The sequence below is a fragment of the Mustela erminea genome, chromosome 7 (genome assembly GCF_009829155.1).
Source record: "Mustela erminea isolate mMusErm1 chromosome 7, mMusErm1.Pri, whole genome shotgun sequence".
In the NCBI taxonomy this organism is placed as follows: Eukaryota; Metazoa; Chordata; class Mammalia; order Carnivora; family Mustelidae; genus Mustela; species Mustela erminea.
The window spans coordinates 21,694,513-21,717,708 of NC_045620.1; the positions used below are offsets into that span (position 1 = coordinate 21,694,513).

General features: G+C 42.5%; 2 protein-coding genes and 1 long non-coding RNA gene across 7 annotated transcripts in view; 2 read left to right on the top strand and 1 right to left on the bottom strand.

The window, feature by feature from the left end:
* MROH8 (maestro heat like repeat family member 8) overlaps positions 1 to 8,569 on the top strand; it is a 57,832-nt gene extending 49,263 nt beyond the window's left edge. The window contains exons 23-24 of one of the 2 annotated variants that reach the window (XM_032350726.1): positions 4,440 to 4,597; positions 7,985 to 8,569. In XM_032350726.1, the coding sequence (XP_032206617.1) occupies positions 4,440 to 4,588 (149 nt within the window). In that variant the 3' untranslated portion in view covers positions 4,589 to 4,597; positions 7,985 to 8,569. Of the gene's footprint in view, positions 1 to 4,439; positions 4,598 to 7,984 lie in introns of those variants that run through there. The other variant, XR_004287498.1, reaches the window with a different exon arrangement.
* Positions 3,875 to 21,938, bottom strand: LOC116594993. 2 transcript variants are annotated; one of them, XR_004287505.1, is made up of 3 exons: positions 21,499 to 21,938; positions 17,237 to 17,390; positions 3,875 to 4,580 (listed from the first exon to the last, which is right to left on the bottom strand). It is a non-coding gene; the product is annotated as an uncharacterized LOC116594993 (long non-coding RNA). The 2 variants fall into 2 exon arrangements; XR_004287504.1 differs by having other exon boundaries at positions 3,875 to 4,583.
* The window catches only part of RBL1 (RB transcriptional corepressor like 1), a 75,555-nt gene continuing 71,080 nt past the window's right edge, over positions 18,722 to 23,196 (top strand). For 2 of the 3 annotated variants that reach the window (XM_032350721.1, XM_032350722.1), the window contains exon 1: positions 18,722 to 21,426. In XM_032350721.1, the coding sequence (XP_032206612.1) occupies positions 21,271 to 21,426 (156 nt within the window). In that variant the 5' untranslated portion in view covers positions 18,722 to 21,270. The remainder of the gene's footprint in view (positions 21,427 to 23,196) is intronic. The other variant, XM_032350723.1, reaches the window with a different exon arrangement.

Sequence of the window (23,196 nt, forward strand, 5' to 3'; positions counted from 1 at the left end):
GATGCCTGGATGGCTGAGTTGGTTAAGTGTCCAACTCTTCATTTCAGCTCAGCTTGTGATCTCATGGTCGTGGGACTGAGTCCCACTTCAGGCTCCACGCTTAGCAGGGAGTCAGCTTCCCTTTTCCCTCTGCCCCTCCCCAGCTCTCTGTCTCTCAAATAAATAAATCTTGAGAAAAAAAAAAACTTAAAAAAAAATCCTAAACAATTCACTTCCTTTAAAATAAAAATATGTAACTGATAAAATAGCCAGAAGCTGGACCTTATTTAAGAAAGATTATGAGAGGGCAACTGGGTGGCTCAGTGGGTTAAAGCCTCTGCCTTCGGCTCGGGTCATGATCCCAGGGTCCTGGGATCGAGTTCCGCATCGGGCTTTCTGCTCGGCAGGGAGCCTGCTTCCTCCTCTCTCTGCCTGCCTCTCTGCCTACTTGTGATCTCTGTCTGTCAAATAAATAAATAAAATTTAAAAAAGAAAAGAAAGATTATAAGAGTGGGAGGCCTGGGTGGCTCAGTTGGTTAAGCATCTGTCTTTGGCTCAGGTCATGATCTCAAGGTGCTGGGATCAAGTCCCAACATTGGGCTCCTTGCTCAGCAGGAAGGAAGCCTGCTTCTCCCACTGCCTGCTACTGCCCCCTGCTTGTGCTTACTCATGCTCGCTCTCTCTCTCTCTCTCTCTCTGACAAATAAATAAAACCGTAAGAAAAAGAAAGATTTTGAGGTGCAGCTCCTTGGTGACTCTGTCGGTTAAGCATCTGCCTTTGGCCCTGGTCACAATCACAATCCCAGGGTCCTGGGATCAAACCCCACATCGAGCTCCCTGCTCAGTGGAAGCCTGCTTCTCCCTCTCACTCTGCCTTCCACTCCCCCTGCTTGCGCTTTCTTTCTCTCTGGCAATAAATAAATAAAAACCTTTAAAAAGAAAAAGAAACATTATGTGAGGGATGCCTGGCTGGCTCAGTCAATAGAGCATGCAACTCTTGGTCTCAGGGTCATAAGTTTGAGCCCCACATCAAGGGTAGAGTTCATGTAAAATAAATTGATTAAATTAAAAGGGAAAATACTTGTAGAAAAAGATGATTAGGGATATTAACTAGATTTGTTGTAGTGGTAATCATTCTGTAGTATATACAGTGAGTTCCAGCCCCACACTGAGTGTAGAGATTACTTAAAATCTTGGGGCACCTGGGTGGCTCAGTGGGTTAAAGCCTCTGCCTTCAGCTCAGGTCATGGTCCCGGGGTCCTGGGATTGAGCCCCGAGTCAGGCTCTCTCCTCGGCGGGGAGCCTACTTCCTCCTCTCTCTTTCTGCCTACCTGTGATCTCTGTCTGTCAAATGAATAAATAAAATCTTCAAGGGGAAAAATAAATTCTTTAGTGGCAGATAGCTGGCTCAGTCAGTTAAGCGTCTGTCTTTGGCTCTGGTCATGATCCCAGGGTTCTGGAATCAAGCCCCATTAGGCTCCCTGCTCAGCAGGGAATCTGCTTGTCCCTTTCTCTCTGCCTACCACCACTCCCAACTTGTGCTCACTCACTCTCTCTCAAATAGACAAAATCCTTAAAAAAATTAAAAATAGGGGCACCTGGGTTGCTCAGTCGGTTAAACGACTGCCTTTGGCTCAGGTCATGATACCAGGATCCTGGGATTAAGTCCCATATCGGGCTCCTTGCTCGGCAGAGAGCCTGCTTCTGTCTCTCTCTCTCTGCCTGCCATTCTGCCTGCTTGTGATCTCTATGTATCAAATAAATAGATGAAATCTTTTTTTCTAAAAAATTTAAAAATAAAACTTTTAAAAAATTTAAAAAAGAGGGCGCCTGGGTGGCTAAGTTGGCTAAGTGACTGCCTTCGGCTCAGGTCATGATTCTGGAGTCCCTGGATCAAGTCCTGCATCAGGCTCCCTGCTTGGCAGGGAGTCTGCTTCTCCCTCTGACCTTCCCTCTTCTCATGTTTTCTCTCTCTCTCTCTCTCTCTCATTCTCTCTCTCAAATAAATAAAATCTTGAAAAAAATAAAAAAGAAATAAAAAACTTCAAACTATGAAGATGCCCTGAGCATTTTTGAGTTCTTGGAGAATTGGAAATTGAAAACAAAGCCTTATCTAGGGGCACCTGGCTTGCTCAGTTGGTAAAGCATATGACTCTTGATCTTGGGGTCATGAGTTTGAACCCCACAGTGAGTGTAGAGATTACTTAATTAAATAAAACTTTTTTAAAAAGAGAGCTTTATCTAAGTACGATACCAGCGACAGATCCATAAAGTGAAAGAATGATAGATTTATCGATATAAAAAAATTTAAATCAACTTTGGAAAAAAGCAGACGAAACCGAAAACTAAACAAAAATTTAGGGAATATATTTGCAATATGATAAAGGTTCATATCCTTTAAATAAATCAGTAGATCCCAAAAGAAAAGTGGAAAGCAGTATGAATAAGCAGTTCATAGGAGATGAATGGCCAATAAATGTATGAAAAATATTTACTATTACTAGTAATTAAAATTTTGAAAACAGGGGCACCTGGGTAGTGGCTAGGTTGGATACCCAACTCTTGGTTTCTGCTCACGTTGTGATCTTGGGGTTGTGAGCTCGAGCTCCATGTAGGCTCTATGCTCAGCATGGAGTCTGCTTGAGAATCTTACCCTCTCCCTCCCCACTGCTCCTCTCCTGACTTGTGCATGTGCATGCTTGCTCCCTCTCAAATAAATAAATAAAATCTTAAAAAAAAAAAAAAAAAAGCACCTGGGCACCTGGGTGGCTCAGTCAGTTAAGCATTTGCCTTCAGCATAGCACAGGTCATCATCCCAAGGTCCTGGGATAGAGCCGTATATCAGATTCCCTACTTAGCAGGAGGCCACATCTCCCTCTCCCTCTGCTCCTTCTGCCCTCTCCCTCTCTCAAGTAAATTAATTAAATCTTTTTTAAAAAATTAACTTTTCAAACTGTTTGTAAAATAAAACAATGATGAGAAATGAGTGTTTTTCTGTCAAAATGGCAAAGAACACTAATTAATACATAACACAGATATGTTAAGGGAAAGCTGACATTATCTTTTTTTTAGATTTTATTTATTTGACAGACAGAGATCACTAGTAGGCAGAGAGGCAGGCAGAGAGAGAGGGGGAAGCAGGCTCCCTGCTGAACAGAGACCTGATGTGGGGCTCGATCCCAGGACCCTGGGACTATGCCCTGACCCAAAGACAGAGGCTTTAACCTACTGAGCCACCCAGGTGCCCCACATTATCTTTTTTTAAAGTTTATTATTAAAAAATAAAAATTAAAAATTTTTTTTCTTTTTTTTTTTTTTTTTAGTAATCTCTACATCCAGTCGTGGGGCTTGAACTCATGACCCTGAGATCAAGAGTCACATGCTCTTCTGCATGTTCCAGCCAGACACCCAAAAACTGACATTATCATATATTGTGCTGATATGAGCATGGATTGATACACCTTTTTTATAGGGGAGTTTGGCAGTATGTGTCAAACCCTTTAAGTAAATATATACTTTGACATATCAGTCTCATTGCTAAGAATTTAACCTATGAAAATAAGCAGAAACGGTACAGGAATGTTCATTCTAGTGTTATTTAAAATAGCAAAAAATGGAAAACATCCAAGATTAGAAATACAAAGAAATTAGTTTCATAAAGTATAGTATATCCAGTATAGTATATCCATATTACAGAATCATATGAAGCCATGAAAAATATTTTTTTAATTAAGTATAATCTCTATGCCCAACATGGACTTGAACTCACAACCCCAAGATGGAAAGTTGCATGCTGTACCAACTAGGCCAGCCAAGCACCCCAAAGCTATGAAAAATATTACAGAAAGAAATTTTAATGACTTGGATAAGTAATGATGCAATATTAAATAAGAAATTATTAAGTAATATGTATAATGTGGTTCCATTTCAACAAAAAGGCACACGTGTAACTGAATAGAAAAAAGAAACAGAAACATAACAGTGATTTTCTCAGGTGGTCGAATGATGGGTAACTGATTTTCTTCTAGTGCCTATCTGTTATCTAAATTTTCTACACAATTAACATTTATTTATTTTGCAATAAGAAACATAACAACTAAAAAAAAATTAAGAAAAAACTTAAAAGGGAGTAATGATTTAAGCGTAGCCTCTAGGACCAACACAGGAACTTAAGAATCAACCATCTTAAACATAGCTTGACAGGTACAGATGATTTGACTTTAGGTAGACTACTTAGCAGTGTGGTTATTGTAAAGGAAAAAAACTATTTGGCAATTCAAAGATGAATAAATTTCATGGGTTAAAATTGGAATTGATCTACAAATGTATAACTTTCAAACGGTCTTAGAAAAAGTTCGTCCTTTATCTCAGCTGCTGTAGGCTTGTTGGCTGTTTGGGGTCTGGACCAGTGATCATTTCCATAGAGCTTCACCTCCAACCTGGGTTTTCTGACCATTTAGATCTGAGAGATCTGCTGGGTGATCCTGAGCCCTCCCTGCGCATCTTCGCCTCTCGGGCTCTCTTCCGAGTGCACAAGTTGGGGGCTGAACCAGACTCCAGGCAGTCCGTTTGCGGGTTGAGGAAGCTCATGAGCTGTCTTCCTACTTAGAAATGCAAGGTAAGTAACTTCGAGTAAAAACTAATTCTTTCAGAAACCACAAAAACAATAGTGCCCCATTTTTTCAATCAGACTACATGCAATGTCAGCCTGAAGCTATCTCCACCCATTTAATTACCTCAGAATGTATTTTTTGCTGTCCACATCTCTAAGAAATTAGAATATAGAGGCCCCTGGCTCAGTCAGTTAAGCGTCTGCCTTTGGCTCAGGTCATAATCCCCAGGGTCCTGGGATTGAGTCCCCACATCAGGCTCCCCACTCAGCAGAGAGTCTGCTTCTATCTCTGCCTGGTGCTCCCCTTGCTTGTTCTCTCCCACTCTCTCTCTCTGACAATAAATAAATAAAATCTTTTTTAAAAAAATAAGGAATTAGAATATATAAGGGAAGGCAGATCTTGGTTAAACTGCAGAGATAGTGAAATTCTGCTGAGTTTTTGAGGCATGCCAGAACTGCCATGAAGTTACAGTCTTGGTAAACAGGTGGAGCACAGCTTCAAAAGAGATTCGAAATAAATGTTAATATTGCAATGTTAGGCATGGAGGTTCCTCAAAAAGTTGAAAATAGAGCTACTGTATGACCCAGAAATTGCACTACTGGGTATTTACCCTAAAGATAGAAACGTAGTGATCCGAAGGGGCATGTGCACCCAAGTGTTTACAGCAGCAATGTACACAATAGCCAAACTATGGAAAGAACTTAGATGTCCATCAACAGATGAATGGATAAAGAACATGTGGTATATATATACAACAGAATACTATGCAGCCATCAAAAGAAATGAAATCTTGCCATTTGCAATGACATGGATGGAACTAGAGGGTATTATGCTTAGTGAAATAAGCCAATTGGAGAAAGACAACTATCATATGATCTCCCTGCTATGAGGAAGTCGAGATGCAACGTGGGGGAGTTTGGGGGGTAGGAAAGAATAAATGAAACAAGATGGGATCAGGAGGGAGACAAACCATAAGAGACTTAATCTCACAAAACAAACTGAGGGTTGCTGGGAGAGGGAGTTAGGGAGCGGGCAGTTGGGTTCTAGACATTGGGGAGGGTATGTGCTATGGTGAGTGCTGTGAAGTGTGTAAACCTGGCAATTCACAGACCTGTACCCCTGGGGCTAATAATACATTATGTGTTTATACAAAAATTTTAGAATTATTAAAAAATATATTGCAGTGTTAGTACTGTCAGGTCTTTCATCAAAGCCCCATTTACTTGTCAACAATCTTAAGAATAAAGTAACAACCAATTCTCATAGCTTGATATTTATTGATGTATTTTTATAAAATCCCTGTGGCCTTTCTCCTTCTTTGTCTTTCCCTTAAAAACCTTGAAGCAAGGAAAAAATTTTGAAGTGATATAATACTAAATATACCCCAGTCCCGTAAGATTTTCACTCTTTCCTTCCCTTTTTCATTTTCCTGATTCCCCCTCCTACAACCACTGTCAGATCCTCAAGTGACTCCAGGATAGGAACTAGTGTTTGTTGAGCACCCACTGTCTGCTTTAAGCATAGACGGAGAACATTTTCAAGAAGTGTCCCCAAAAAGAGACTAGTTTGTGTTGGGTGAATACTTGGATAAGCTGCACGTAAAAGGGCAGGAACCCCCAAGAGGCATACCAGATGAATTAGAAATGGTCACTGTTGGTCTACTTGCCAGGCTTTTGTTCCGTTGAGGAAGGTAAGTGGAGAGCCACAGCAGAACTGTCTAGGGCAACGGAGAGGCCTCCGGGATGTGGTATGAGAAAAGAGAGGAAATGAGTCAACTAGCACGTGAAAAATAGACACACCCAACAGTGAATTACATGAAGTTTTTTTTTAAGATTTTATTTATTTTATTTATTTTTCAGAGAGAGAGAGAATGAGAGCGAGCACAGGCAGACAGAGAGGCAGGCAGGGTCAAAGGGAGAAGCAGGCTCCCTGCCAAGCAAGGAGCCCGATGTGGGACTCGATCCCAGGACGCTGGGATCATGACCTGAGCCGAAGGCAGCTGCTTAACCAACTGAGCCACCCAGGTGTCCCTACATGAAGTTTTTGTTGTAAAGTGAGCAACACGAGTCCTTACCACCCTGTCCCCCTGATTTTCATCTTTCACCCCCAGCCCTCTGCCAAGACATCTTTATACACTTCTTTATGATTAATGGTGAGTTGGGTTTGTTTTAGGGGCTGTCTCAGCATGCCAAGTGTCACCTCAAGAGGATCCCTGCTCAAGGGAGGTCTTCATATTTGAGACTAGCAGTTAGGAGTTTTGAGCCAAGTGCAGGCCCCAGCTGTCTGCTGAATTAAATCTTCACCCTTGAGCAGAGCCAAGAGGACACCTGGAGGATGGACTCTGGATGCTAAACTTCAGTGCCCTGAGCACATTTGAATTACTCCTTGGCCTCACTGCAGTAAACCACCTTCACTCTCCACTTTTTTTTTTTTTTTAAGATTTTATTTATTTATTTGAGAGAGAGACAGTGAGAGAGAACATGAGCAAGGAGAAAGTCCGAGGGAGAAGCAGACTCCCCGTGGAGCTGGGAGCCCGATGCGGGACTCGATCCCGGGACTCCGGGATCATGACCTGAGCCGAAGGCAGTCGTCCAACCAACTGAGCCACCCAGGGGTCCCCACTCTCCACTTTTGAACTATCCATTTTATGGGTTATCCAGTGAAAATAACACTTAATGAATGTTTACAATGAGCCAGACTCTAAGGGCATTATATAATTAACTCTTTCAATCCTCGACCACTCCATGTATGGTTCTCTTCATTTTACATGTGGGAAAACTGAGGGACAGAAGATGAAAATGACTTGCCCTAAGTCACATAACTAGTGAATGCCGGGATTCAAACGCAAGAGTCTGGCTGCAAAGTCCACACCCTTGGCTGGTCGGCTCTGCCCTTTTCTCCTCTACTCTGTCTCTCTATGGTCAATAAGTACAGAACTATTCTACCATGAATCCCAGTTGCTGAACTCATACTCCAAATTCATATAACCAAAAAAAAAAAAAAAAAAAAAGTTGTAAAGTGATATTGAGCCCCAAATAATAAAAACAAAATTATCATACCTCATTTTTTCAATAGAATAGAATGTGCTTCAAACACTGTGGAAGAGTGAACTTAGAACAAAAGGTGGTGGTTTTTCTTAAGAAATACTGCTTGAATCCTGGGTTTGATCACATGTACTACCCTGTCTCACAGCAGTAAACAGACCTCAAGGTTTAGGATGTGGATTAGATCCCCAGAGACATGTAAGAGTTTGAAAAGAATCCGTTCTCTTCATTCATATTTATGCCAGAGTTCCTTTCCTTCCAAGCAGATTTTTATTTTCTGAGTAATACCACCAACAGGGAGGGGCACATACAGTACTTATTTATGTTTCATTGTGTTAAAATTCACAGAGAGAAGCATCCATTAAGAAGCAAAGGTCTGGGGTGCCTGGCGGGGCCAGTTTGCGGAACATGCAACTTGATCTCGGAGTGGTGAGTTCAAGCCCAATGTTGGATATAGAGATTACTTGAAGAAGAAAAAGAAGAAGAAAAAGAAGCAGAGGTCTGCTTTTTACTACCTCAACAGTTTGGGAAAGGCTGAAAAAGTACTTAATAATGATTACAGTAACAAGTCCTGTAATTCTAAATATCTCCATTTTTTTTTTAATAAGGCTCTCCTCAGACATAGGTTTGTGTTTTATAGAATTTTTTAAATATACAAATCAACAATGTCTGGACATTTGTGTTATAATATGTTAAAAGTTCAATATAAATGAATATGATTTCAGTTTTATTTTCATCATATTCTATTAAAAGGTATTATTCACTATCTATTATTGACCCAGCCAAGTCTTTATTATTTTAGAGTCTTACTTTTTTTACTCGGAATATTGTTTTACTTACTTGTACTGAGATACATCTTTATAAGAAATTACTTTTTTTTTTCTTATTGAAAGATTAAACTGGAGCACCTGGGTGGCTCAGTTGTTAACCGTCTGCGTTTGGCTCAGGTCATGATCCCAGCATCCTGGGATTGAGCCCCCTATCAGGCTCCCCCCTTGGTGGGAAGCCTGCTTCTTCTCCCTCTCCCACTCCCCCTGCTTGTATTCCCTATCTTGCTGTGTCTTTCTCTGTCAAATAAATAAATAAAATCTTAAAAAAAAAAAAAAAGTTAAACTATCATGTAAGTAAAAGATGGGATTGGGGGGAGGGTAGAATTTCCTAGAGGTCAATCCTGGCAAGTAAACTTGCACTAGGTAAAACTGTAAAATCTCTCTCCTCTCAGATTCCCCCTCCTTCCTGGCTCCAAGGTCCTTTTCTATCCTTTCTCTAATGAACTGGTTGTTATGTGGAAATGATTAATAATGTAAGTTTTAATGACCTTAAGTCTTCCAGGGACGTTTGCTTTTTTTTTTTTTTTTTTTTTAAGATTTTATTTATTTATTTGACAGAGATCACAAGTAGGCAGAAAGGCAGACAGAGGTGAGGGGGGGAAGCAGTGGCCCCTCTGAGCAGAGAGCCCGATGTGGGGCTCGATCCCAGCACCCTGGGATCATGACCTGAGCTGAAGACAGAGGCTTTAACTCACTGAGCCACCCAGGCACCATGGATGTTTGCTTTTTAACAAGGTAGAGGTCTTTTTTTTTTTTTTTTTTTAAGATTTTATTTATTTGAGAGAGAGAGAGACAGAGCCAGAGAGCACAAGCAGGAGGAGGGGCATAGGGAGAGGGCAAAGCCGACTCCCCACTGAGTATGGGACTCAATCTCAGGACCCAGAAATCATGACCTGAGCCAAAGGCAGACGGTTAACCAACTGAGCCACCCAAGAACTCAACAAGGAAGAGCTCTTAAGCCCAAGGCATGAATCTCTAATTGAGAAGTGTTAGGCATTATTGAGCATAATGGGGAGAGGAGATATTTGGAAATGAGGCTGGAGGTGATGGCGGGAAACAGAGATTTTCCTGTCATCCCAGAAACCTATCATATCAGTTGCTTTCTTTTTTCTTTTTAAGATTTTTATTTATTTATTTATTTTTATTCATTAATTTGAGAGAGAAAGATCACAAGTAGTCAGAGCAGCAGGCAGAGAGAGGGAAGCAGGCTCCCTGCTGAGCAGAGAGCCAGATGCAGGGCTTGATCCCAGGATCCTGAGAGCATGACCTGAGCTGAAGGCAGAGGCTTAACCCACTGAGCCACCCAGGCACCCTTTATCATATCACTTGCTTTCTCTGCCTCTTCCCAAACCCTTGTCAGAACACAGCAGAGGAAAAGGATTAGAAAGGGTAATTAACAACTGCCTTCTGTTATACAAAACACAGAGGGAAGTGATGGATTCTATTCTTCCTGAACAATGGTGAGGACTTCCCACCACAGAAGATGACTATGTGCCCGTTATTGAATGATTTAGTTATGTCTTCTATACTTTCTCTCACCCTGTAGAGTTTATAGTCTGATCAAGGAAGATGGCACTGGTTTAAAATGGTTCCTGTGGATACCAAAGAATCTTTATGAAGGAGCTATCCGTCCCTTCCTCCCCCATTTTCTTTTAACAGAGATGGTGGTGTGAATATAGAAAGGGACATTTTTAAAGGAAGCAGGGATATAGGAAGAGGTTGCAAAGGGGATGGATCTGAGAATCTAGAAAGGATTCTCACCTGTGAATGAGATAAAAAGTAGAAAGTTGAGACAGTACAGAAGATATATCAAATATGGAATCCAGCCTTAGTGGGCCCTCGCACAGTGGTTTTTAGTGAAACCTTGCCCCAGACCACTTCAGAACACCACAATCAAAGAATCTGCCTCTCCAGACACTCAAGTATATACAAGAGGTCACAGTTCTCCTTACTCCGTATAAGAATGTATCTCCCAGGGGCACCTGGGTGGCTCAGTGGGTTAAAGCCCCTGCCTTCGGCTCAGGTCATGACTCAGGTCATGGTCCCAGAGTCCTGGGATCGAGCCCTGTGTCCGGCTCTCTGCTCAGAAGGGAGCCTGCTTCCTTCTCTCTCTGTCTCTGCCTGCCTCTCTGCCTACTTCTGGCCTCTGTTTGTCAAATAAGTAAATAAATAACCTTAAAAAAAAAAAAAAAAGAATGTATCTCCCAAACCTTTGTCTTTTAACCATCCACCAAGCAAATCATACCTACTAAATCCTGCTGGCTTAAACTCTTGGTTGTGTATCAGATGATCTTAGGAAATCACTTTTGTGGCAAAAAGGGCAGGACGCTATAAAGGAGAAGAATTTGTAGACAGTTCAGGTATTCTGACCTTAAAATTAAAGAAACTGATTTTTCTAGGGAAGACAAGCGTTTCCCCTGCAAGAGCCTTGATAATTTCTAAGTTTTTTGTTCTATTACTGCCCAGATTATCATTTCAGTTTAACAGCCCACAGAATTATAAAGTCTGGCTAACCAATCCCACTGCATTTTTAAAAAATAATTTTTTTTTTCAAATAGTCATTAGGCCAAACATATTTCTACTACTTCCTTTGTGGTACCCTGTTTCAGAGCTTTAAATAATCTTGTCAGAATTTTTTTCTTTTTTCAAATTCTAAGCCAAAAGTCCTTTGCAAAATTATTTCCATCAACGGAATTATTAAAACAATTGAAAATGGCACTTAAAAAGTTATAAAAGTGTCTTTTAATTCAGAACTTCAGAACTTTTTGATACTTAACAATTAATGAAATTGTTATAGCATTCTCGTTTTTTAAAGAATCTTTTAAGATGTTTAAAATATTAATATTGTAATACCACCCAGGCCTTGACACCTCCAAAAGTGAAATAAAAACATGAAATAGATTAGGGTTCCTGGCTAGCTCAGTCTGTAGAGCATCTGATTCTTGATCTGAGGGTCACGAGTTCAAGCCCCAAGCTGGGTGGTGGAGCCTACTTAAAACACACACACACACACACACACATACCCACACAGGGGCACCTGAGTGGTTCAGTTAGTCTGTCTCTGCCTTCAGCTCAGGTCATGATGCCAGGGGTCCTGGGATCAATCCTTGCATTGGGTTGCCTTCTCAAAGGGGAGCCTGCTTCTCCCTCTGCCATCAGCCCCCCACTTGTGCTCTCTTGCTTGCTCACTCTCTCTCTCTCAAATAAATAAAATCTTTAAAACACTCACACGTGTGCGAAATAGACATTGTTAAGTGGTTTTGCCTTGGAAAAAAAATCGGTAAGTGACCACATCCGAAAATAATCTCAAGATACTTCTGCATCTGATTCCTTATGTGAAAAACCTGTACCTGAACACTTTAATCAGAAGATTAAATCAGGATTTATTTGAAATTAAAAAACAGTGTTTACAAAGAGAGAAGTTCAGAAAACATTGTTTTTCTTGGTTTATTATAGTTTTACTAAACTGTATTATATTTATATATATTACATATATAATATATGACCTATATATAACCTATAATACATAACCTAATGTATATAATATATAGCCTATTATTATAGGTTTATTATAGTTTTATTATTATATAGTTTACTATAGTGGTAATGCAGGGGCACCTGGGTGGCTCAGTGGGTTAAAGCCTGTGCCTTCAGCTCAGGTCCTAATCCCAGGGTCCTGGGATAGAGCCCCACATCGAGCCCCACATCTGAGCAGAGAGCCTGCTTCCCTTCCTCTCTCTCTGCCTCCTCTCTGCCTACTTGTGATCTCTGTCAAATAAATAATGGACACTTAGATAATTTCCAATCTTTGGCACAAAAAATGCTACAGTAACTACAGATATGTGTATTTCACACAAGGTCAAATGTGTCTTCAGAAGAAAATTCTAAAAGTGGAATTGCCAGGTTGAAGGATATGTCACTTGTTATTTCAAATTAAAATACTGCCAAATGACTTTTATGGAGGTAATAACAGTTTTACCCTCCAGAGATGTAAGGGCATGCTTTTCTCCCTACCACCTTGCCAGCACAACGTGACATTAACTCTACAAATATTTATTGGATTCAGGCAGTGTTCTAGGTGATTACAACACATCAGTGAATGAAATAAACCAAAATCCCTTTTCTAGTGGGGTTTATATTTCTAGCAGAGGACAAAAATAATGTAATGTATAATAATACATAGTATAAATAAACGTAAAATCATATAGTATGTTAGAAGCTGGAATATGTTCTGGAAAGAATGATCAGGGTCTAAGGAATCAGGAGTGTAGTGCTTCTGGGTTTCATTGGGGGTGATATTTGAGCAGACTTGAAGGAAGTAAGGAAGTTAACTCTGCAGACCTGGGGAAAGATTATTATTGGCAACAGAATAGGCATTTCAAAAGTCATAATGCATAGGGTCGCCTAGGGTATTCCAGGAAGCACCAGAAGGCCAGGATGACTAGGGGAGGATGAAGCAAATAAAGGCAGAAGGAAAAGAAGTTAAATAAAGGACCAGTGACTGGTAGGCCATGACAAAGAGTTTGGCTTCATTCTGAAATGAGGAGTCACTGAAGCATTTTCAAACTTTAGGATTTTTGACAACTGAAGAGGTTAAAAAATGTTTTTTTCAGTGGTAAGGTTTGCTTTTTTTTTTCTTTTTAGAAAGGTTGAGCACCTTTTCCTGTCTTAAATGCTATGTTATTTCCTTTTCTAAGTATGCAAATCCTTTCCTCATTTTGAGGATGTTTGTTAGCCTTTTTCATGTTGATTCATAGAAACTTATATACTGAAGAAATTAGCCTTTCGTTTGTTACTTTAGTCACAAATTCAGTTAACATCTAAAATGGTCTAACTACATGGATTTTTGCTTTTGCCTGTTGCATTTCAAACTTTAGGGCCATAGCAATGACATTGTGATTATATATGGAAATTAACTCATGTTTCTCTATTCCTTCATCTTATTTTTCGAAATCAAATATATGGAGAAAAATCATTTCTGAAATGACAAAATGCCTAGAAGTTCTTAGGTGCATTTTTTAATTAACAGCTAATCAATAAAAACAGGTACTAAAAAATATCTTAAGTATCATAGCATACATACATGACAGTCTGTTTCCTTTATTTTATAGCATACATTTATTTATTAGGTTATTCTTTGGAGTAAGTACAAAGTTCAAAACATATCAAAGATACAGAGTAAAAAGTAAATTTCCTTGTTCCTAGCTCACCACTATTGAATTCCTCTTTGCTTAAGTAACTACAGTTTCCAGTTTTTTATGTATATTTCCAGATATCTTATTTGGATGCATGTGTAAAATAATCTTCAGTCTGTTTGCTCTAAATGGACCCATTCCTAATCTTAAATTCATTCATTTAAGAATCAGCTATACTGGGGCATCTGGGTAGCTCAGTGGGTTAAGCCTCTGCCTTCGGCTCAGGTCATGATCTCAGGGTCCTGATCGAGCCCCGCATCAGGCTCTCTGCTCAGCAAGGAGCCAGCTTCCCCTCCTTTCTCTCTCTCTCTCTCTGCCTGCCTCTCTGCCTACTTGTGATCTGTCAAATAAATAAAATCTTAAAAAAAAAAAATCAGGTATACTGGGGCACCTGGGTGGCTTACTCAGTTAAGTGTCTGCATTTGACTCAGGTAATGGTTTCTGAGTCCCAAGGATCCAGCCCCACAGTGGGTTCCCCACTCATCGGGGAGTCTGCTTTTCCCTCTGACCCTCCCCCTCTTGTGCGCTCGCGCTCTCTCTCTCTCTCAAATAATAAATAAAATCTTAAAAAAAAAAGAAAAGAATCAGCTATACTGACAGGATAACATATTTTAAGATGTGGAAATAAGGGGCACCTGGGTGGCTCAGTAGGTTAAAGCCTCTGCCTTTGCTCAGGGTCATGATCCCAAGGTCCTGGGGCTCTCTGCTCAGCAGGGAGCCTGCTTCCTCCCTACTTGTGATCTCTCTGTCAAATAAATAAATAAAATCTTTAAAATGTTCAGTTTTCCAGCTTTTCTAGAATTAAGGGGGAGCAAGGTTTCTTCTTTCCAGAGATGGATGACAACTTTATTTAAGAATGTCTTTCAGGGGTGCCTGGGTGGCTCAGTGGTTTAAGCCTCTGCCTTCCGCTCAGGCGTGATCTCAGGGTCCTGGGATCGAGCCCCACATCTGGCTCTCTGTTCAGCGGGGGAGCCTGCTTCCCCCTCTCTCTCTGCCTGCCTCTCTGCCTACTTGTGATCTCTCTCTGTCTATCAAATAAATAAATAAAAATCTTAAAAAAAAAAATGTCTTTCATATGGGGGCACCAGGGTGGCTCAGTGGGTTAAAGCTCTGCCTTCAGCTCAGGTCATGATCTCAGGGTCCTGGGGTGTAGACCCGCGTCGTCGGGCTCTCTGCTCAGCAAGGAGCCTGCTTCCTCCTTTCTCTCTGCCTGCCTCTCTGTCTACTTGTGATCTCTGTCTGTCAAATAAATGAATAAAATTAAAAAAAAAAAGAATGTCTTTCATAAACCATTTTTTTCCTTTTTTTTTTTAATTTAAATTTTGTTAGTTAACATATAGTTCAATATTGGTTTCTGGAGTAGAATTCAGTGATTCATCACTTACCTACAACACCCAGTGCTCATCACAACAAATGTCCTGTTTAATACTTATCACCCATCTAGCCCATCTCCCCCGCTCCTCCCTCCATCAACCCTCAGTTTGTTCTCTTAGTTAAGAGCGACTTATGGCTTGTTTCCCTCTCTCCTTTTTTTTTTTTTTTAAGATTTTATTTATTTATTTGACACAGAGAGAGATCACAAGTAGGCAGAGAGGCAGGCAGAGATAGAGGGGGAAGCAGGCTCCCTGCTGAGCAGAGCACCCAATGGGGGCTTGATCCCAGGACCCTGGGATCATGACCTGAGCAGAAGGCAGAGGCTTTAACCCACTGAGCCACCCAGGCACCCCCTTCTCCTTTTTTTAAGGGGGAGCAGGATTAATCCAGGTATGTATGGATTCAGGAAACAAAAGTGGTCATAAGTTTTGGTCATAGGTAGAATTATGTCTATGTCAGACAATTTCTGAAAGGAAAAGTTAAAAGAAAATGCTATCTTGAAATATCCTCCTTTGACCAAATTGAGTGCCATAGGTATAGATTTTGTTGAATAAACCCTAGAATTACATTTTTAAGTTAAAATGGTCTTTTCAGTTTCTGATTTCCCCAAAGTGTAAATGAAGAGGGATGAAAATCATTTAATTGTCTTTGTGACTAGGACTGGCACTACTTTCCTTGTAAGGACCCAGCTCAAGGACCACCACTTTAGTGTTTCTTTTGAGGACCAAGAACAACAAGAATGATGAGATCAGGTCTAGCCCCTCCCCCACAACTATTAACTGCTTTTTTTGACAGTTAGAAGGTTAGGTAAGTAGTTTTTTATTAGAGGAACATGCGCTCACCAAGTACCTGCTTAGGCATAACAAAGCCAAAGGATAAAAAGTTTTTGAAGGAATTTCAAAATGAAATAGCCATGCTGGGAAAAAGCCAGAACTTTGTTATACTTTCTTACACTTACTCTGCGGTTTAGAATTGTTTATATTTTAAATGACAATTGGGAGGGTGTACACTATAATCTTTTTAGTTTTGGAGCCTCCAAAGGCCTTAATCAGGCTCTGGACACATGCTCTGGGGAACTATGAAATATTAAACCACAACAGGGAGGCTAATCACAGAGCCCGTCACACAGTGGAATCAAAATAGAAACAACCTAGAGGATGTAGCAGAGCAGAAATGAAAGGCAGAATAAATGTTTCAGTATTCATACTTTCCTATTCAAAATTCAGTTTAGTGTTACATGGGCACACCACTGGATAATAAGAAAAAAATAAAAACCAACATGAACCCTGATTTTAAAAAAGTAGGGAGAGCATATTGATGAAAGAAAAAGAAGCATGCAGGTATAGCTGGATCTGAGAGATGAGTCCTCGTCGCTAAGCTGCCTAAGCCTGATTCAGTTGTAATAGTGTGAACCCCTGCAGAGTTTTGAGAAAGAAACTGACATGATATAAATGCTGCTTGAGAAAAACTAGTAACTAAATGTAAGATGGATTGGAAGAGAAAACCTAAAATGTTGAAAGATAACTAGAAACCTGGTAGAAGAGGAATCCATAAGATTAAGTGACTAGCTGTAGGGGATGAAGGAGCTGAGCAGTCAATGATTAAGAGGAAACGATGGACTGGTTTGGGGGCAGGTGGTAGAGGGAGGTTGGTGACCATGGCAGTATTATTTATTGAAAACCAAAGACATAGTTTAGTTACACTAAACTAAAAGAGGTGTATGTGGGGGGGCGGGGGGAGTACTGCTCAACTTAACTTCATACGGGAAATAAGAGAACATAAGAGTATTTTCCTTTCATCTTGGCCTCAGTGCCAAGGCCTGTACTTACTAATAATTCAATTCAGGAGAGTCTGAGAATTACAACATGGCAAAAGAAAAAGTCATAGAAGTAACTCATTGATTTGAGGGGCGCCTGGGTGGCTTGGTGGGTTAAAGCCTCTGCCTTCGGCTCAGGTCAAGATCTCAGGTCCTGGGATCGAACCCCGAATCAGGCTCTCTGCTCAGCAGGGAGCCTGCTTCCTCCTCTCTCTCTGCCTGCCTCTCTGCCCGCTTGTGATCTCTCTCTCTGTGTCAAATAAATAAGTAAAATCTTTTTTTTAAAAAAGTAACTCATTGATTTGATGTAGAAGGTTACAGATCAGGTGAATCATAAGATAGGAAATGAAAGTGGAAGGCCTTATGCAGACAGGATATGACTTACTGAAAATCCAAAGATCCTAGATCCAGTCCTGAAGAGGAGGAAAAATGTGTAACGTTTCTCATTTTTTGTTTGCTGGATAAACATTTGAGAGGGGCCTCTTTTGTTCTTGGATCATTTTAAGCCAGCAAAGCCCATCAGTTCAAGTCTGGGTGATCTGAAAGTCACAACAAAGGAAGAATCAGTATCTTGCACATAGCAGGCATTCAGTAAACATTTGTAGAATGAAGAAATGAAGGATTTTCAGGACTCAGTATGCATGAAGTGTGAAAAGAATCAGGAGAACCAAATCCAGTAGCAAAGTAGAAACAGGCTAGAGTCCATATACTGCAATTCACTGAAAGCCAAACCACTATAGAAATGAAAAATGGGAGAGTCTCTGGTTTGGTTTATAATCCCTGAGAGCTCTTTCCTTTTTTCGTGGTTTCTTTTCAAGGTCAGAATCACCCTCTACAGTTCAGATCTGGATAAAAAAAAAGAAATTGGTTGGGTGCCTAGGTGGCTCAGTTGGTTAAGCAACTGCTTTTGGCTCAGGTCATGATCCTGGAGTCCCAGAATCGAGTCCTGCATCTGGCTCCCAGCTCCACAGGGAGTCTGCTTCTCCCTCTGACTTTCTGCTCTCTCATGTTCTCTCTCACTGTCTCTCTCTCAAATAAATGTCTTTAAAAAAAAAAGAAAGAAAGAAAGAAAGAAATGATTAGTTATGGCAAAAGCAAAAAACTTGAGGCTTCTCAACTCTAGTGATCTTATCCAGGACCAGCTATGAAAGCCAGGATCTCATGGGAGCAGACTTAGTTTTACTTTTTTCTCCTCAAAAAATTCCGACCATAATGTTTATATTTGACGGACCAAGTGATATTTCTCAACAGTTGTTCCAAACCTTTATCACTCTCAACTTCCTACTGCATGTTGCTCTATTTTGCACTCAGAAGAGCACCTAGCAGTTCTGCTTAATCTAGATATAAGGTTATAACCTTCCAGACAGGAGCTATACCAAGAGGAAGGCCAAGCTCCAGATTCTTGGCTTGGTCACTTTTTTAGGGCCTGGCTAACTCAATAAGCTCTCTATCTTCAATCTCTCTCCGCCTGCTCCCGTCCCTGACTATTCACATACTTGTGTTTCCTCTATGCTAGAAAATTCCCTTCCTTTTTCCTCTCTACCACCAAACTTCTTAGAAGCTTTTACTTCCTACTTTCAACTTTCTGACTTTCCTTCCCAGCTTTCATTCCTACCATGGTACAGAAAACTGCTAGCAAATGTCACTAAAAACATGATAGGGGCACCTGGGTGGCTCAGTGGGTTAAAGCCTCTGCCTTCAGCTCAGGTCATGATCCCAGCCAGAGTCCTGGGATTGAGCCCTGCATCAGGCGCTCTGCTCAGTGGGGAGCCTGCTTCCTCCTCTCCCTTTGCCTGCTGCTCTGTCTACTTGTGATCTCTCTGTCAAATAAGTAAATAAAATCTTTGAAGAAAATATATGAATGATAGTATAAGAGGTCTTCTTTGAATTCTATTATCTGCAGTGTTAGGCTCTGTGGAGTTACTTCTTTCCTGGCCTCTGAAATACCACTCCTTTATTTTTATACCTCTGTGGACAGTTTAACTCATTCATTCCTCAAACTCTGCCCATCTCTGAAATTTAGGCATTTCTAAAGTTTCTCCCCTTGAGTCCCTTCTTATGCCAACACCCTCCCTCCCTGCTCCCTAGGCTTCAGGTATTGCCTGAATATTCCCAAATCCTTATGTCCCTACTCCTGAAGCCTTCTCTCAAATAAGCACAGGTTAATTAGAAAATAAGCCACTCCAAGAGGGACTTCACTGATGTTATCTCCACTAAACCTGACATTTCTTTGCTGACAGGAAAAGAAAAGTTAGGGGAAAGGATGATAAACCCTGTTACAGACCCCTTGGCATGGGAGACAGACCTCCCCTCAACTACACATACCAATCCTCTAAATACTAACAGGAGGAGAGTCTCTGTGCAGACACTACATCTCCTCCCAAGAATAGTGAGGTGGTGCTAAAGTCAACTGCAGTAGTAGCTTCTAGAAGGAAGAAGCGTTGGAAGTGCCACATGGATGTTTCAGTTTGATTTTGAATTTGGAGGGTGAGAGGAGTTTGAGACTTTACTTATCTGACACCCAGCTTCCAGAGGGTTCCCAAGTCCCACCCTTCTCCAGGTGTGGGCAGTGTAGAAGACTGGGAAATTGCTGGGAGAGAGGAGAGAGGGGATACCTTCTAGGATCCAACAGTCTCCTCTTAAAGTTCCTGAGGCATCACAAACACAACTGCTCTGGAGCTGATCTCGTCATTCTGCTTCTACTACCATTTTGTTAACAACATCACTTTTCACCCTCTTGACTTAGATGGAAATTTCTCTTACCGGGGACTCTTCCCTCTCTAGCAGTGCCCCGTTCAGTTCTAAGAGACCTCCCTCCAGACTGGCTCCTTTCAATGCTGGACCAGCTCCTATCTCCATACCTCTAGTCTCTACCCCATCCAATCCATGTGTCCTGCTGTAGCCAGAGGGACCTTCCCAGAACATTATTGGTCATTCCTCACCTCTTTTCATTAAAACCCCCCACTGACAACATTTAGGCTTTTAGGGGGCATATGAGGTCCTCTGCAACCTACCTTGACCTGTCTTACATTTTCATCACTGGTGACTCCTTCCCTCATCCAAGCATCAGTGGGCTCTTTGCAGCTTTTCAAACATACTTTGTTAAGTACTAAGTGGCCAGCTATGAGCCAGGCACTAATCTAAACTTTGTAATACAGTGAACAGGAAAAAAAGGCCCCTGCTCTCATGCAACTCACATTTTAGTAGGAAGAGCCGGTGAATAAACAAGATAATTTCAGATAGTGATATGGGGCTATGAAGACAATTAAATGGGGGTATTAGAGGGGTGGGTTGGCTCCTTTAGTGCTAAGGAAGGAGCTGAGAAGGTAACAGTTGATCTTGAATGACAAGCAGGAGCCAGACAAGCAAAGACCTGGTATAGAGTATTTGGGGCCATTTGACCAGTGTGTGACAAAGGCCTTGAGACAAGAACTAGCTTGGGCACTTGACATTTTCAAGGTCTCAAAACAAAGCAGTGAGGCTGCACTCATTAGACACTTGGGTGGGGGCAATGAGGTGAGGCCAGATCACAGGGACCCTGTGGGGGCATCCAAAGGAGTTTGGATACTATTTTAAGGACAAAAGGAATACACTGAAAGATTTTGAGCCAAGGAGGGACATGCTCTGGATCACTCTGGCTCTTCCTGGAGAAGGGGTTTTGGCTTGGAGACCAGTTCCATGCCTTCAGGCTTAATGCTCAGGCCAAGCTCAAGCCTGGAACGACCATGGTCTTTCCCAGGACAGTTCCCAAGCTCCTGAGAGCTTATCACTGCAGTGCTTTCAGCCCAGGTCAAGCCTGGTTTGCCTCGCCAGCCCTTCAATCGCTCCACAAACCACTCACTGGGCGCAGGGGACAGAGACCTGAGATCTCCCGCTGTCACAGAACCACTTTTTTTCTGTTCCTGCCTCCCTCCTAACTAATGGGGCAGTCAGACTATGTTTGGCGGGGCAATGACAAATCCAGGCCCACGGGTTAGTGGTACAAACGAGGCTTCTCCCTAAGACGATGGAGGACACCTCGTGATAGGCAGCCCGGCCCGAACCAATGAGCTGGTGAGACCCGAGTGGACCCGCGGGAGTCAAGGCAGGATATGGACTACAATTCCCAGTCGACTCTGCGCGCGGCTGCCGATCCCTCCGCACCAATTTACTAAGCCGGCTGTTCACCACGGCCGGCCAAGGACCAAGCCTAGGTTTTTTTCCTGGAACCGAGGTCCATCTTCTTATCACAGTTTCAGAGAGAGACCACGGAATGCCCTGGAGGTGAAACGGACTTTTTGAGGAGAAACGCGGATGCAGACTATCGGAGAGAGGTCGCTCTGAAGCCACCGACTTTCGCGCGCTTTGGCGCGGGTGGTTGTGGGTAGAGCGCCCAGGAGGGAGAAAGGAGCTGGGGGGCTGTGACCACGGCCTGAGGGGATGTTCGAGGACGAGCCCCACACTGAGGGGGCAGCGGTCGTCGCCGCGGCCGGGGAGGCGCTGCAGGCCCTGTGCCAGGAGCTGAACCTGGACGAGGGGAGCGCGGCCGAAGCCCTGGACGACTTCACCGCCATCCGGGGTAACTACAGCCTAGAGGTGAGCGGCGGCAGGTGGGGCGGCTGGACCCGACCCCCGCCAGGCCCCACCCCCGCCCCGCCCCTACCCCACCTTTTGAGGCGGTGGGAGTTTCCCCACCGGGAAGGGTCGCTTCCCCGCCGGGCGCTGCTGGGTGCGGAGTTGGAAGGGGGTGTAGACCCATCTATCCATTTTCTTTCTGAGGCGGGAAACCGAAGTCCGGAAGAGGGGCGGCTTGTCCGCGGTCGCACGCCCTTCGGGGGTCCCCTAGACTCCACACCAGCTTCCCGCCGAGCGCCGCAGACGTCACGATAGCGCCCATAAATCTATTAAAAAACCAAATGCCGGAATGGTAAAAGCTGAAGTGAGTTGTAGTGCCGACACCACCGCCCAACCCTTTAAATATGTCATCTCGCTCCGTTCTCGCCACGATCCTGGGAACCGTTCCACCGGAGTGCCTAAGCTACGTGCCCAAGGCCGCGCGGTTAGTGGTGGAGCCGGGCGGAGTCCGAGCCTTCGAACCGCCCCGCCGTGCGGCCTCACCCCAGCGGGCGGAGCTGTGGGCTGCTCGCTTTGATGAAAGCCATCATCAGCAAGTGGGGCTCAGCCTTCAGCCCCAGCCTCCTCCCGTCTCAGTATCCTGATGCTTACCGCAGCGCCTGACTTTGAATTAAATAAGTGCCGTCATTACTGGGGTTTTCCCCCAATCATTCTCGCATGGAGCCCCCCCAGCAGCCCTGTGAATGTGGCAGGGCAGTATTATACCTGCTTTCCAGGTAGTAATATCAAGGCCCAGAGGACTGTGCTGCCCAGGGCCATTCTGCTAATTATTAAAGGACTCCAGTATCGAGGGTAGCATTGCAATGGGATGTATTCCAGCATACTCCTCCAGTAACCTTAAATTCAGAGACTTTCCTGCATAATCCAAGGGGCCTGGGCTCACTGACTTAGCACCCGGTGAAATAGTTAATTCATGAATGAATTATTATTATTATTAATGAAATAATTAATTGCATTCAGAGGCATGTAGTTGGATATTTGGAGTTGAGTGTTGAGGGAGAAAATACCTAAGAGACGCGCTTGTATGTTTCTGGGGTAGGACGGGTGGATTGGATAAAGGACAGTGACCTGCGGTGGCACGACTGGGAAGCTAAAGGAAGAATAGGCAAGTAAGGGAGATTATGAATTATGGCCACTCAGTGAAAACAGACTAATTTTTTAAAAGCCTGAGAAGGCATTTCTGACTTCCTAAGTCCTCCTTTGATCTGTCATTGAATAAACATTTACTGAGTGCAAAGTGTAGTCAAGGCACTACACCTCTTTGAAAAGAAACAAGATTTATCTGTTAAGAGAGAAAAAAGAGAGCATGCAGAGGGGAGGGGCAGAGAGAAAGTCTCAAGCTGACTGTGCTGTTAGCCAGGTACAGGACTTGATACCAGGACCCTGAGATCATGACCTGACCAGAAACCAAGAGTCAGATGCTCAACCAACTGCCCCACCCAGGTGCCCCTCAAATTCTTGAATATACCAAGTTTCTTCCCACTTCCCTGTTTTCTCCATGCCATTGCCTCTGTCTGGAAACCTTTCCCTCACTCCCTACAACAGGCAGATTGAAGAAATAAGTCTGAAGAGCTAAGTGAACAAGATGAAGTTGATCAGGACACCTTAAATGTTTGATTCAGAAAGCACAGATGTATGAATTAAGATTTGGGGACTGTTATTTTGTCCCAAGTCTTTTATTTTCTTCTTCCTTTTTTTTTTCTTTTGTTTGTTTTTGGTGAAAGGCTCTTG